Source organism: Gavia stellata, chromosome 16, assembly GCF_030936135.1.
Source record: "Gavia stellata isolate bGavSte3 chromosome 16, bGavSte3.hap2, whole genome shotgun sequence".
Lineage (NCBI taxonomy): Eukaryota > Metazoa > Chordata > Aves > Gaviiformes > Gaviidae > Gavia > Gavia stellata.
The window spans coordinates 18805083-18819114 of NC_082609.1; the positions used below are offsets into that span (position 1 = coordinate 18805083).

A 14032-nucleotide genomic window follows, 5' to 3' on the forward strand; every position below is an offset into this window, starting at 1 on the left:
AATTCTTGCAGCTTCTCTAAGCTTCAGCTGTTGAATCATGAAATCTTAGTGATTAATGTTTATTAACATATATCTATTGGAAGTACGTATAAATAGGGTTAAGTGCTGTATAGCAGAAATCTGGAGGAATCTAGCCTAGGTAGGCTGAAAGAAAGGCTTGGTCTGAGGGTAGCTTAGAAGGCTCCGAGCCTTCTAAGGGCTCTAAGAGCCTTCTAAGGCCCAAGAAGGGCGGTGGAAAAGAGCTCTGTGGTTGCGTCAGCCCGGTTTCATGGGCCACCGGCGTTTTCTGTCTGCTGCCCTCTTCTCCCTCTCCTGCCCTCCCTCCTTCCACAACTCCTCCCCTCTTCCCTGCAGGTAATGAAAATCAGCAACAGGAGGGGAGAGAGTTGGGAGGGTGTCCAGAAGGAAAGCTGCTGGAACGTAACTCAGCCCATTCGTCGGTGCTGGAGGTCGAGGCTGCCCCCGTCGGCCGCAGCACCAACTTTCCGCGCTTCTGCTGCTCTGGAACAACTTGGTTAAAGCTCTTTGTTGGTCTAATGTAATTTCCTAACGCAGGGGGACGAGACGCCTGATTCTTACACTCTTATATATTGCAAGTCTCAACCGATTTGCTGTTTCTGGCAGTTAATTGTTGTTTTTTTTTAGTTCAGGAATATGGGCTGGTTCTCGCTTTCGTAATAAATAAAGGCTTTAGTTTTCTTATTTCATCTGGAAATTTTAGCTTTGAACGTCGAAAATATCAATCTGAAAGTTAGGTTTTCTAGTAAAATAAATATTTTAAAACAAGATTAAAATTTAAGGTATTTAATAATCTTGGAGCATTTAAATCTTCCTAATACTATTAGTAAATGATGATCCGTTTATTGATATAGGAAGAACTGATGATGAAAGAACTGAGAACTCCAAAGGACATTTAAATTAGTAATCACAGCTCCTAAATTAAGAGCAGACCGTCTGAAGCTAGAGCTATAAAACCTAGCAAGTTTCGTGTGCCAAACAATAAAAATCTGAATCTTTTTCAGATCTGAATGGAAAAAAACGAGTGTTCTGACCAGCCAGGCGTTCGGTTAAAAGCCATGTCTGTTCTTAGACCATTCTAAATCTTTCGTAAAGGAATACATACTACTGTCCCTGGTGTTAACATAATGTTCTTCATGTTAAAGTGTGATTAGCTGCAGTAAAATAGAATATTCATCACCACATACAGGAGAGAGAAATGAGTTACGGGACCTGCTATGATGCAAGCGCTCTCTATTAATAACATGGAGCAGCAAAGAAAGCCTTTTTAAGGGAAAGGCAGCTTCTTTTCCAGCTTCCTTTAGAAAAAAGTTTTCATGAGGAGGGTTATCTTAACCAACGTTTTCCTCCTCCACCCAAGAAAGAAAGAGGCTCTGAAGGAAGAGAGACTCTGAAGAATTAATTTATTGGAAGAACAGTTCTTTATCCTTGCCTGTTCTGTCAATAGTGCCTTTTGTAAAGAGCAAACATGTCAGGAGAAACATTATTGAACCAGATAAAGTGATGCCCTGTGTTTAAGATAGGAGAACAGAGGCGAGGTTGCTGTTTTGAACTAAGCAGAAAATACATTATCTGCTCCCCCACCCCCTTCCTTTTTCACATCTCTCTCCCCACCTCGAGAACTTCTTTTCTGCCTGAGTCAGCGTGAGGACTTAAGTCTGCCCCACGCCTCGGGCAGCTGCCCCGGCTGCTGGGGTGCCACTGCGCTGCGGGGGATCTGCCGCAGGGTCTCAGAAGTCATTTTCACAGAATCACAGAATCATTCGGGTTGGAAAAGACCTGCAAGATCACCAAGCCCAACCATCACCACAACCCCACCATGCCCACTAAACCATGTCCCGCAGGGCCACGTCCACACGTTCCTTGAACACCTCCAGGGATGGTGACTCCACCACCTCCCTGGGCAGCCTCTTCCAGTGCTTCACCACTCTCTCCGTAAAGAACTTTTTCCTAATATCCAGCCTGAACCTCCCTTGGCGCAACTTGAGGCCGTTTCATCTTGTCCTGTCACCTGGGGGAAGAGACCAACACCCACCTCCCCACAACCCCCTTTCAGGCAGTTGTAGAGAGCGATGAGGTCTCCCCTCAGCCTCCTTTTCTCCAGACTGAACCACCCCAGCTCCCTCAGCCGCTCCTCAGAAGGCTTTTCCTGAAACAAAATGTTTCAGTTTGTACCAATAGGGTATTTTCCACCTAGAAAACAAACAAAAAAAATCTCTATGTTTGATGAATTCTGCTTCTGTGCTTTGTTTTGCCATTGAGTTGTTTTGTGATCTCCGGTTAGATAATGAGACTTTTGGCAAAGGTGAGCCGAGGAGGGTGTGCCATAGCATGGGTTTCCCTCCGACACCTGCACGCAAAACACATGCAAGTCTGCCTGAACCCCACCAGCTTCTTCTGCTGCCCCATAAGAGGGACTGCAGGTCTCTAGCAACAGCATGACCACGGTTGGGTGATGGCTGGAAGGAGCTGAGGCAGTTGGGGGGTGCCCCGGCTCAGTCTGTATCACTCTGGCTTTGCGTAGAGACTTGGTTCCTCAAGCAGCCCCTCTGTAAAATGTGACGGTAACACTGATGCATCTCAGTGGCACACTTTGAAGCTAACTACCGTCTGGAAAATGCTCTGCAGTTCTCAAAAGAAGTGAAATAGAAATGCAGAGAGTGCTGCTGCTGTTGGCTGCTGAACGCTTGCTCGTGGACCTGGGTGCAGCTGATGGCCTGGGAGCGAGCAGGGTCGCTCCGGGGCAGCGGTGCTGGCCGGGTAACTGCATTCATCTCCTCATTTGTAGATGTTATCGGGCAAGAACTCATCTTCAGAAAATTGCGGTTATCATTTATGTACGTGTTGCCATCATAAATACAAATATATGTAAATGTGTGTCAGCAAATGAAATATGAAGAAGGCCGCACGTTATTTCAGAGCCTCCTTCAGAAGCTTAAAGAGTTTCAGTTCCTTCACGACCTTAACAAGTCCAGGGGAGCAATAGAAATGAGCACATATATATAGGGCTGTGTGTCAAGTATCTAGAAGTGCTTTCCTGCGTGGGTTGGCCTGTTTCTCCTGATGACAACAGAGTCAAATCCCTGGTCGCGTGAGATCAGAAGGAGGATGCTGAGGATGTCGCTTGTCCCTGTAGGAAGAAGCTGTTCTATATGATGTGAGAATGGTAGAGAGGCGGGAGAGGGAGAATTAGTGACGTTAAATGAAAGCCTGATACCTCTGCCCAAGAAAGAGTTCAAGTCTGGTGCATCACCAGTAACGGTGCCGTTTGCCAAGGCAAAGCGTCGCTATAAGGTAGCGTGAGCCTTGCCTGGAGGAGCTCTGTGGCCTTGCGGATGAGTCCGTGCAGGCTCAGCTCTTCCCAGCTGGGGTGGTCTCCGGGCGCTTGTTCGCAGGTGCGGGCTCTCTTGGAGCGTGTCAGCAGCACTCTAAAACAAAGAAGGATTTGGAACGCAAACAGCTTTCTGTAGGCTCGTGCAGAAGTAGCACAGGAAACCAAAGCTACGGAGTGAAACCAAGCAGCAGCAACAGTTGCGAGAGGGAAACGTGGAAAACGGGGAAAGGAAGTTTAAGGCTGTTATGGATTTTGGCACCCTTCATTTTGGTGGAATGAGGCTCGGTAATTGCTGATCGTTTTCTGCCTATGCCGTAATGCGCTCCTGACAACCTCCGACAGAGGTCTTGATACGATAGACAGGTTTGCCCCGGTTTTATGCACGCAACTCAACGCCAACCGTACACCTTGATTTTTACTTTTTTTTTAATCTTTGCAAGAAGTGGGATGTCTAAGACATCTGCAAAGACAACACGATAGGATTCCACATCGTCCACCCCTGCAAGTAATAAACTTGCATAACGTCATGAGAGGCATTAATCACTGTTACGGAGCGGTTCCCGGCAGATGTTACAACTTTGTGCATATTAGTGCAGCGGTACCACTGGTCCCAGCAGTTCCGTTAAACAGAGGCAACTCTGCATGAAAGCATTAGCGCTTGGTGGTAGTGTAACCGTTTGGTTTCGTTGAAAGCAATGGGTTGACCCGTGAAGAAGATGGACGTACGCACGCACGTCCAGGTCTGAGACCTAGTTAACTCCTGAACACAGTGTTGTGCCCGGCGCGGCTAATGATTTCTAAAAGGGTTCTCTTTCATTAATCCTTAAGAGTCAGAAGTGGAATTAAAAATGTTTGACAGTAGGATCTTGTCAGAGGAAAAGCTTGGAAGTGGGAGGGAGGCTTTGGCTGTGTCCTGTCCTGGCTGGCCAATATCAAAGCACACGTTTAATAGTTAGTGTTACGTAGATTGCTTTATATTGGCTTTTTTGGATTTTGTTTTATGGTTTTGGTTTATATTTTTGTTTTATTAATTGTATCATTCGGAACGTGTGGACGAGGCATTGTGGGACATGGTTTAGTGGCCATGGTGGTGTTAGTTGATGGTTGGACTTGATGATCTTACAGGTCTTTTCCAACCTTAGTGATTCTGTGATTCACCATATTCCTTGCTTATTTCAGTCCTGTCTGTACTACTTACACGCAGAGACAAATAAGTTTCCCGGGTAAATTTCGGTCGTTCATCCATATTTAGGCCAAAAACGTAATAAACTAAATAAACTAAAATACTTGCTTTGCAGTTCATTTTCAGTTTAGTGGTAATTCTGCGCTAGAGACCTTGAAGACACCCTCAGGAGTTGTTTGATAAAGCTGGAGTTGGAAGAGGTGGCACTTTCCCTCCGGTTCAGTTGTGAACTTGTCTCTGCGCATGCCCTTGTTGGATTAAGCATCACATTGAAAGTCTTTCTACATGTATAGCACTTTTTCTAAGAAATACGGGTATGGCAGTTGTGGTGCTCTGACTAAATCACAGCTTGAGTGAGTTCATTTAATTGCTTAAAAAAATGCTTCTGTCCTAACAGCTGGCTTTGTGACAAGCTATGAAGATGAAAACCTGGCGATGAAGGCATTATAAGAAGTTGCAATTATTCTTCACGTTTGGAAAACGCGTCCCTTTTAGTGCCCGCGCAGAGGTTTTGAATTGTTTGCCTTTGTTCCAAAGCGGTATGGGACTGGTTTTGTCCTATGAGTAACGGAAAATAGCTTGCCTGCTATATAAACTGTGAAGTCAGGTGAAGAATTGGCCTTTCCCGTGCCAGACTGACTGTTCCTAACGTGCAAGCTCAAATGATTTGTGGATATCTCTGTTCCAGGTGATTTGTAGTGCTAGGATTCATCTTTTTCATTTAGTGAAACATGCTGTTTGACTTCGCCTTGGTCAGTTATTACAGGCTAGTTTGCAGTGTGGCAGCTCTCTGGAGACCCTGCTCATAGCTACTCATTGGCCTAGGAGAAAGGATTTAATGATTTTCTACTTCCTCTATGTTTGGTTTTAGGGTGTAGATATTTTATAAATGTGAGTCAAACTATTTACTGGTGACATTTTACAAATTTTCACTCTGTTTAATCGCTGAGTAATGTTTTTAGGTTCGTATATGTTGTGGCCTTTGGCATTTTGGACTAACATATCTCAAGGATATCTTAGAGCATTTTATCTTTAAATGGATTCTACAGTTATTTTGTAATTTCTTTTTACAAAAATTGTGCCAATCCCTAAAATAAGTCGTACCCTTCCTAGCGACACACACCAGCGGTATAGAAGCACAGCAAGACCAGAAGAGGCCTCAGAGGGAGAATACTCGGTGCGGCGTTAGCTGAAGGCTCTGGTTACGTGCCAGCCAACGAGCCAAGTGAATTATGTACCTTCACTTTGGGTGCCAGCGGAACTTAATTGTATGAGTTGATAGATCTCAGTGCTTTGTAAAGTTGATGAAGCGGCTTTATCCCTGCTGTAGAGCTCCGTAAAGTAAACCACAGAAGTCAAGTGTCGGAAATCAGAGGCTGGGTTTGTAACTGGGATGGAAACGGTACAGATTTATAGACTACTTGCTGTAACCAGGATTGCCTTCATCGAAACGGGGAGTGTTCCCTTCAGATGCCTTGCAGCGTCATGCACAAAGAAAGGTGCATGTGAGGAAACCAGAATCTTGAATTGCACCTAGGGATTACTCTGAAACGAATACAGATGGTTGGTCGCATGTGTGTTGCTCTCTTAAAAGTAGTGTGACGACAGGGCAGATCCCTGTAGTAAGACCAAAGCCTGCTCCTTAAATTAACGCAACTCTAAATCTCAGTTCATGCTTGGTTTAACTTCAGCTTTTTCTTTGGAGCCCAGCTTTGACATTCATTTTCTTTAACTTTCTTCACCGGGTAGTTTTGGTTGTGGATATACTTGTTTGGGAGAATGACTTTTGTAATACCGTGCTCATATATGAAATACAAGTGATTTCAGCATGGTTAGTAAAGGTTTCACTATTTTTTCCTTCTCACCGCATCACACGGTATAACACCAGTATCCGTATTCACCTGAGCTGTCTGAATTCTCTTTCAGATGATGTCAATCCTAATGAACACCATCATTTTTGAAGACTGCAGAAACCAATGGTCTGTGTCAAGACCGCTGCTCGGACTTATACTTCTCAATGAGAAAGTGAGTATTTGAGAAATTCCACCAGATGCGCTCTTCACATGCCAAGTAGTTGAAACCGTTATTTCACACAGAACAAAGCTGCCTGTTGCCCTTTCAGATCCCCTTGCTCCCTTACGCACGCCAGGAGTGGAGAGTAGGGTTCAGCTCGTGTACCGTATCGGTATTTCACAGATTAGTTCACAAAGGCTAAGAGGCTTCGTTTGGATGGAAAATCCTCTCAAACCTTCACCCCAACTTTTACACCCAACCTTAGATCATGCAAGGATATAACTGACCTTTTTTGAAGGTCAATTGACCTTTTAACTGTTATGTCTTCACTTTTCCAGAATTAAGCAGGCATAGAAGTTATGCAAGCTCATCTGGCTTTTAGAAAGAAATATGAAACAAGAACACTGTGGAAATCACATCAGAAAAATTGCTTCCTCGAAAAATAGTTAACCAATTTCTTTTTCTGAAAGGCTTCACGGGAGCAACTAGCTTTGGGGGGTATTATCTGAGCGCTTACACTTAAGTACTCGCATTGATTGCAATTTGGATTGTGTGCATCTGTGGCAGATTCTGTAAACCAGGAAATACTCGGCAATTTGCCCCTTCAATACAATCTGAAACGATGAATTTGGATATACCCATCATGTTTCCCCGGTGACTTAATAGAGACAATATTGTCTGAAATGGAAACCATCTGAGTAAATGAATGCGAGCTGATCTAAATGTGTGCATTTTTTGTATGGCGAGGCATTGTTCCTGAAGATATTGACCTGTTGTATTCACCATACTTCAGAGCTAGCTCTAACTTTATTCTGAATTGCTTTATCTCTTGGGCAGTCACAAGCCTCAGTGTATTACTGCTTTGGAGAATGAATTGTCTATACAATAAGAGGGTGCTGGAAAAAAATAAGACACTAAGATTAGCAGCAACCGCATACATTAAAATTCAAACTGAAATCCCAGCTATGGAAGGAAACTAATAGAAGAAGAAAATATATCAAGAAGAGAAGCGCTGTCTCATCATTCACCTGTGCTGAAGGATCCAATTTTAGCCATATCCAATAGCACTGTCATTCATCTTCTTGGTGTGTTATTGTGATTTAAATCCAAGCTCTATAAGAGAGAGCAGTTCTTTTAAAATGATTGAGAGGGAATAAGGGCAAATTCAGTGTTTAGGAAAACTTTATGACATCACAATATTATACTTTACAGATGGAAGCAATATTTCCTACTTTGGAAGGAAAACTAATCATTTTCTATCTGCTCTGAGTCACTGCATCATTATAAAAGTGGGAAATAAGTAGTTTTGTGCATTCCCAATCTTGTTCGAGACGACACTTTTGTTTATATAATGCTTCTGATTTATAGCGTTTAAGTATTAGCCTGACTACATATTAATTATGTGGGTTTGATGCTTCAGTATAAGAAGAAATTAAATATTTCACTTGAAGAGAAAACCATGGAGCTGTAAATCGTAAGGAATAAATTTGTGACTGGCAGAATATTCTCTTTACGGAAATTAGACTACTTCTAATGATGATGCGTTTTGCTTAGCAGACGTGGATATGTACAAGCACCTTTACTTACGAAGAAGCCTTACATTTCTTTTGGAAGGGTAGAGAACAGGAAATAGAATTTACAGTATTTGCATTGCCCCTTTTGCATCAAGGTTATTTATTTTGTGTTCGGAAAAAGTAGGACCCGTACTTACATGTGGCTCATTTCAGTGCACCGCTGGTTTATTTATTGGAAGTGGGATCCTTTATTTCGGGTAGGGTTTCTGTCTCTACTTTGCTGAGAGAGCAAGCACGCGTTTACCATGTTTTACTGCTTGTTCACTACTTCTTTGGTTTTAATGAGATCTTCTTTGCCCATCATTCATCCCAAAGGGAAGACACCAGGTTTACCTGGGGACTCAGAAAAATTGGGATTTCTACATGCTTGCACCAATGGGGGTAATTACGCCAAAACGGGTATCGAACTCAGAGTCCACCCTGAAACAACGCTAAATCTTTTGAGACGGCACCAGCGTCGTGTAAAATGGGATGGTTGCAAGTGGCTCCTGACCCTGTTCCCGTACCGAAGTGCAGCAGCAAGTTGAATTTAAATCCTACCGGCAAGAGGTTGGCAGAAAAAGCCCTCTGATAATGTCGCAACAGCGTCTGCTCCTTGCCGTCGTCCTTCAACTGAAGAACGCAGGCATTTGAGCGTACGGGCAAAAGTGATGCTGTTGCAGAGAAGCCCGGGAAACCCCTGGGCTCCTAACAGCTCCATAGTGTGGAAACAGGGATGCCGGGGGAGAATCTTCAGGGGGATGCCGTACTCGTTAATGGTAGGCAGAGATGTTATTCCTTGCTGCTGCTTGAGGATGCTGTTAATGCTTTCCATGATGGGGTTGACCGAAGAAGTTCTTGGAATGCCTCTTTTCTAAAAACAACGTGTGGACGTTGGACCAAGGTCTCGGGGTTATGGCCTTCTCCACACTGAACTCTGCATTTGTCGCCTGGAGACGGGGCTGCTGGGAATGTGTTCGTTGCAGGGAGATACTTCGTCTTTCACGCCAGCTCCCAGGTGATTTTCGGTTTTGAGTTCCTAAGTAGTTTGGGACCCAGCTAGTTGATCAGCTGCTGCCTTCACTTCCAGTACTGCTGCAGTGGTCAGCAAAGATGCGTAACACAGGATGTTTCTGGTTTGAGAGGAACCGGGTTGAGGGCATGTAATTCGCCAAGCAGACATTAAAGCAAACACTTCTATATTCCTCTTGAGTCATCGGGGCTTAGTGTTAGAGTGCTACGGTTTTGCTACGTTTTCTTGTGTTATCCCATATTTTTTATGCGTACAGGAGAGCTGTAGCTTTGATGGAGAAGCTGCGTGTTTAATTTGAGGTTTGTTTAAACCTTAAACAGCTTTAAACCTGTTAAAGGTTTTAAAAAAATCTAGCAAAACAAATCGCGGACTTTTGTGCTTTCTGACACTCTGTACGACACCCTACCAGTTACACTGACTTCAAAACTCTGTTAAATTTTGCATACTGAAAACTGATTTTCATCCTACCTTTAACAAGTTCTCTTGTTATATGCCTGAAATTTGGGGAATACAGCAGTATTATTCTCGACTGCAATATCAGACGGCTCAGAAGCTCTGCCAGCTACTTGGGCACAGGTTCATCAGAACGGTTCATTCTCCTCTGAATAATTGTATATATCAGTGCTTATACCATGGATGTGCTTACGCCAGAGCTGTCAGACTTTGACACCGCCAAGATAATAAAGACTAAACAGGATTATGTGACTTGCTTGGTTGTAGTAGTAAGGTAGTGGAGAACACTGGAGGTCCCCTCCCGTTCAGTATTTCTAGACTAAACCTACATTTTTCTAAGGTGATAAAAAGTTCTATTTTAACTAGCCTATAAATCTGCCAGAATGTAATGGGAATAGTCTGTAGAAAATCATATAGATTACTTAGCTTCTAAAGAAGCAAAGGTGAGTCTGTCTCATCGCAGCACTGAAGCGATTAGAGCCCGCGGCGAAGTGCACAAATTCACACTGTTCCGAAAAGACTTGAAAAGCAGTCAAGGGTGCTGTTGTCCCCCCTCTTAGGTGGCTTTCTGTATTGGAACTGGTTAGGTGGCCGGCGCCCACTGGCAAAGTGGCATGGTCACCTGGCGACACGACAAACTCCTCTCCCAGAGGGCATCGTACGAAGCACTTGCTCAAGAGTGCTCCAGATGTAGGCAAGTAACTCTGGGTTTAAATTTCCAAACCTCATTTTTCATATTCTCTGCTTTGCTATCGTAGTACTTCAGTGAACTAAGGGCAACCTTGATAACCAGCCAGCCTGACAACAAACGTGAAGTCCTTGACCAGTGCTTCAGGAATCTTATGGAAGGAGTCGAGCAAAACCTTTTGGTGAAGAACAGAGACAGGTAAGTTCATACCACATAAGCAAGCTGAAAGAATAAAAGAATGGAAATGAAAACTTTAACTGGAAAAAAACTAACACAGGAAGTATTTCCAGGTAGCCTTTAAACTGCAGTTGCTTTTGAAAGGAAGGTAATGTCCTATCAAAGAATTCATCCCTAGACTTAACAGTTAGAGCCTGAACATTTGATAATCACCTATTTTCTTGGTCAGAAACGTATTTCCTAACTTAATCCCGAAGTCAAGGTTTGCCAGGCTGCAGCTGCTGCTTTTTCACTTGGGAAAAACTGCCTTATTTTTCAGCAGGTGAGCCTCAGAAATCCCTTTTTCCAACCTTAAACCCCTCTGACGAAACACTTGCCTCCACCTCCAGCGGTGCCGTTGCTCTGACAGAGCCTTTTCTTGCTGGTGTTGGGGTTAAGCAACTGCTTGCGACATGCCGGAATGAGAAGGGATCCAGTGGGGCAGCTTACACGTTGTAGATAAATGAAGCAAGGATGTATTTTTTTTTTTTTAACATGAATCACAAATTCACCCAATCTTGCCCTCATTTGAAAAATGGAATAGAAGCCTTCGCGAAAGAAACGGCGAGTTCGTCTGCGTTTAACGTTCACGCTAACGTTTTGTCACTAGCTAGCTGCCTTTTCTCTCCCATGCGCGTTATTCAACCAAAGCAAACCTTGAAAGTACAGCCACGCGAGTCCAGACTGTGGAACTTTCTGGAAAGCTTGAAACAAACTGGAAAAGGGGCTTGGAGAGGTGTCATGGCTAAAACCATTTGGTGATTCTATTTCTCGGACTTCTTCTCTCTTTGTTGGTGTGAAAATTACGTTGAACTTGTTTAATTCTTAAATAGTTTTGCGTTAATGACGGTCCCCACGATTTTGTTTCATTTTCCTATTAAATTCTGGTACTAAAGGTGTAAATTCCTTACAGCCTGACTAGATGATAGCCAGGGACAGGGGAATTTGGAAGCAAACCCAGAGATCACATCCACGGCGCTAATAAATCAGACAGACTTTCTGTGTAACTTGTATTACGGAGCCGCAGAAAAGCTGGGGGAAATGCAGAGGGCCAGCGGGAAGGAGGAGAATGCCTGTTAAAACAAAGAAAAACTGAGCTGGCAGTGGCTGGCTGTAGGGATGTAGTCTGACCTTAGAGCTGTAAGTGCCAAGGGGATTATTTGACTCAACAGTCCTTCGGGATTTAAAAAAAAAGAAAGAAAAAATGAAAAACCGAGTAAAACTCGTTCTTATAACTAGATAGTTTCTTAGTTCTCTATCTAGTTACATTTATTGAAGGCAAGAAGTCCTTAAGGTAACATTGTTTTCTGAGAAAAACGTACTTTGATGTGAAGTTTCTCGGAGCTGCCTCATTCTGAGCACTAGCCTGGGCTCGGGAGGGTGGACGGGCGAAAGACCGAGCGTCCCCGTCGCCCCCAGGCAGGCAGCGAGGCGTGGGGAATCCAGCTCGCTCGCTGGGCTCTCCCTCTTCAGGGCATGGACAGCGGCTTCCCTCACTTGGGCTGCCAGCAAATACTGCGTTTGGCAAGCGTTAGATTCCAGTAGCTGTGGATTTACAGGGGATTTTCATCTCGAAGCGCTGTGCGGTACTCTGCAGCGGTGCGGCAGCTCTCGGAGAGCTTTTGTGGGAGCGCAGGCGGGGAGGGGTGGGTGCAGGTGTGGGGGATTAGAGATAACTCGGTCAAAGGAGCAGCTCGTCTGTCTCGGTAGCGTCCGCCTGGCTAACTGGGGAAGACTTTGAAGGCATCGCCTCCCCAACAAGCAGCATGAGTTAATACGATGGCTTTTCTGTTTTCAGTTCGTGATTTGTAATCCTTCTCAGATTTATTCTGTGGAAGGGGAGGCTTCTTTTAACCGTGATTGTTCAAAATTGAGCAGAAATCAATTTCCATTAGTAAGGAAATAAGCACAAACGTCAAGAAATTACGAATAGAATAAAGAATGAACTTGTAATTGCATCCTGTATTTCCACGCACAGCAAGCCCCAGTTCACCGCACTGCTGCTAGACATACCCATAAAGTACCGTACGGCGGAGGCAGTCGGGGAGGATTATTACCCCTGGTCCTGCAAAGAGACCTTTGCTGAGATCCCATCAGTTTTGCAAGCACCCGTCCACCAGTCCTTTGCTGGAAGGAGCCCTGAGGAGCCGTTCTTCAGGAAACTTTATTAGCTTCGCTATAGTGAGCCAGCCAAGTCCGACACAATCAAAGCGAAGAGCACTGAGGCAACAAACAAAAGAACGTTTGAAAAACCCTGAATGCGGGGTGCAGTATATGTTCCTGACATTTTAAATCACTTTTTTTTGGGCGGGTTGGGTTGTTTTCTTTTTAAATACATACATGAGGAGTGATAAATGGCCAGTAAACTCTTTGTTTCAGGTAAGGGTAGACCAAGAGAGTAGATCAGATTTGGATTGTCATACAGGCTGAGTCAGAGTTGTCGCCCGGTCTCAGGTGTGGTGACACCGGACAGCTTTCCCGTCCTACACCTGCCCGTAGCAAACTGTCGGGGAATATTTTTGTCAATTCGTCCTGTGCCAGATGGGTGATGGTACCGTGTTTCACCGAGAGACAGGTTGAACTCTGACACCACTCGTGAGGGAGGAAGGTAGGTCTGAGAGAGCCTGGCCTTGATGACCATCTGGACGCGTCCCAAAGAGCCCTTTGCTGGAGGTTTGCGAGACGGGACACGTTCTGAGCCACGGGAGATGGAAAGGTTTCTTGTTGCATTCATTTCCCAGCTGCCTTTTAAAACGTTTCGCGCTGTTGGTAGGCTGAGTTTATAATATGCCACCCGTCCGTGTTTACGTGCTCATCGTTATTTTATAGGACTGGTTTTTGAGGGCGCCTAGTGATTTTGTCTGTGAGTCTTCCTCTGTTTTTCTTTCCATTTAAAATTTACGCTACAGTTACTCTTTTTACCGATTCTTGAAGTACGTCTCTCGATATCAAGTCTCCTTTAACCAACCGTCTGGGTTCTCTTTTTCCCAGGTTCACTCAGAATATGTCAGTCTTTCGAAGAGACATGGCTGAAGCTCTGCGCAGCGAAGGGGCCTCGGATCCCAGCAGTTTAGATATGATGAGTTGACAGTGATTTTGGAAACAGAGCACTGACTAACAAACCGACTCGGAAAGTTTTGGGACGCTGTTATATTGTTAGATAGATTTTTTTGACCCTTGTGAAAACTATTTTTTTAAGATTTCTTCTGCCTTTTTATATCTCTGGCCTAAACGTAAGGATTTATAATAGTGAAAGCGATGGAAAATCAGCTTTAGTTTGAAGAACGTTTTCAGCCTTTCTTATCAAATTTTATTATCCTGTTGTTTTATCTTTATGAAATGGTTTAGAAACAGTACTTAACCAAAGAACGAAATAAATACGTATTCCTTCTGAACTCGTATCAGTTAATGATTCTCACTTCTACACATAATAGTAAATAATAGCTCATCAGAGCTCGCTCTGAGGTCACGTCTGTTTGAAAATGAGATGAAAGCCAGTACAAATTTTATGTGACATCTTTTTGAAATAATAAACTTTACT

The 14032-nt window shown here is 43.9% G+C and overlaps 1 protein-coding gene across 1 annotated transcript in view; it reads left to right on the top strand.

The window, feature by feature from the left end:
• The window catches only part of RANBP17 (RAN binding protein 17), a 163572-nt gene extending 149797 nt beyond the window's left edge, over positions 1–13775 (top strand). The window contains exons 26-28 of the mRNA XM_059825591.1: positions 6462–6560; positions 10346–10473; positions 13483–13775. Of these exons, the coding sequence (XP_059681574.1) occupies positions 6462–6560; positions 10346–10473; positions 13483–13579 (324 nt within the window). The 3' untranslated portion in view covers positions 13580–13775. The remainder of the gene's footprint in view (positions 1–6461; positions 6561–10345; positions 10474–13482) is intronic.
• Positions 13776–14032: the final 257 nt, after the last annotated feature.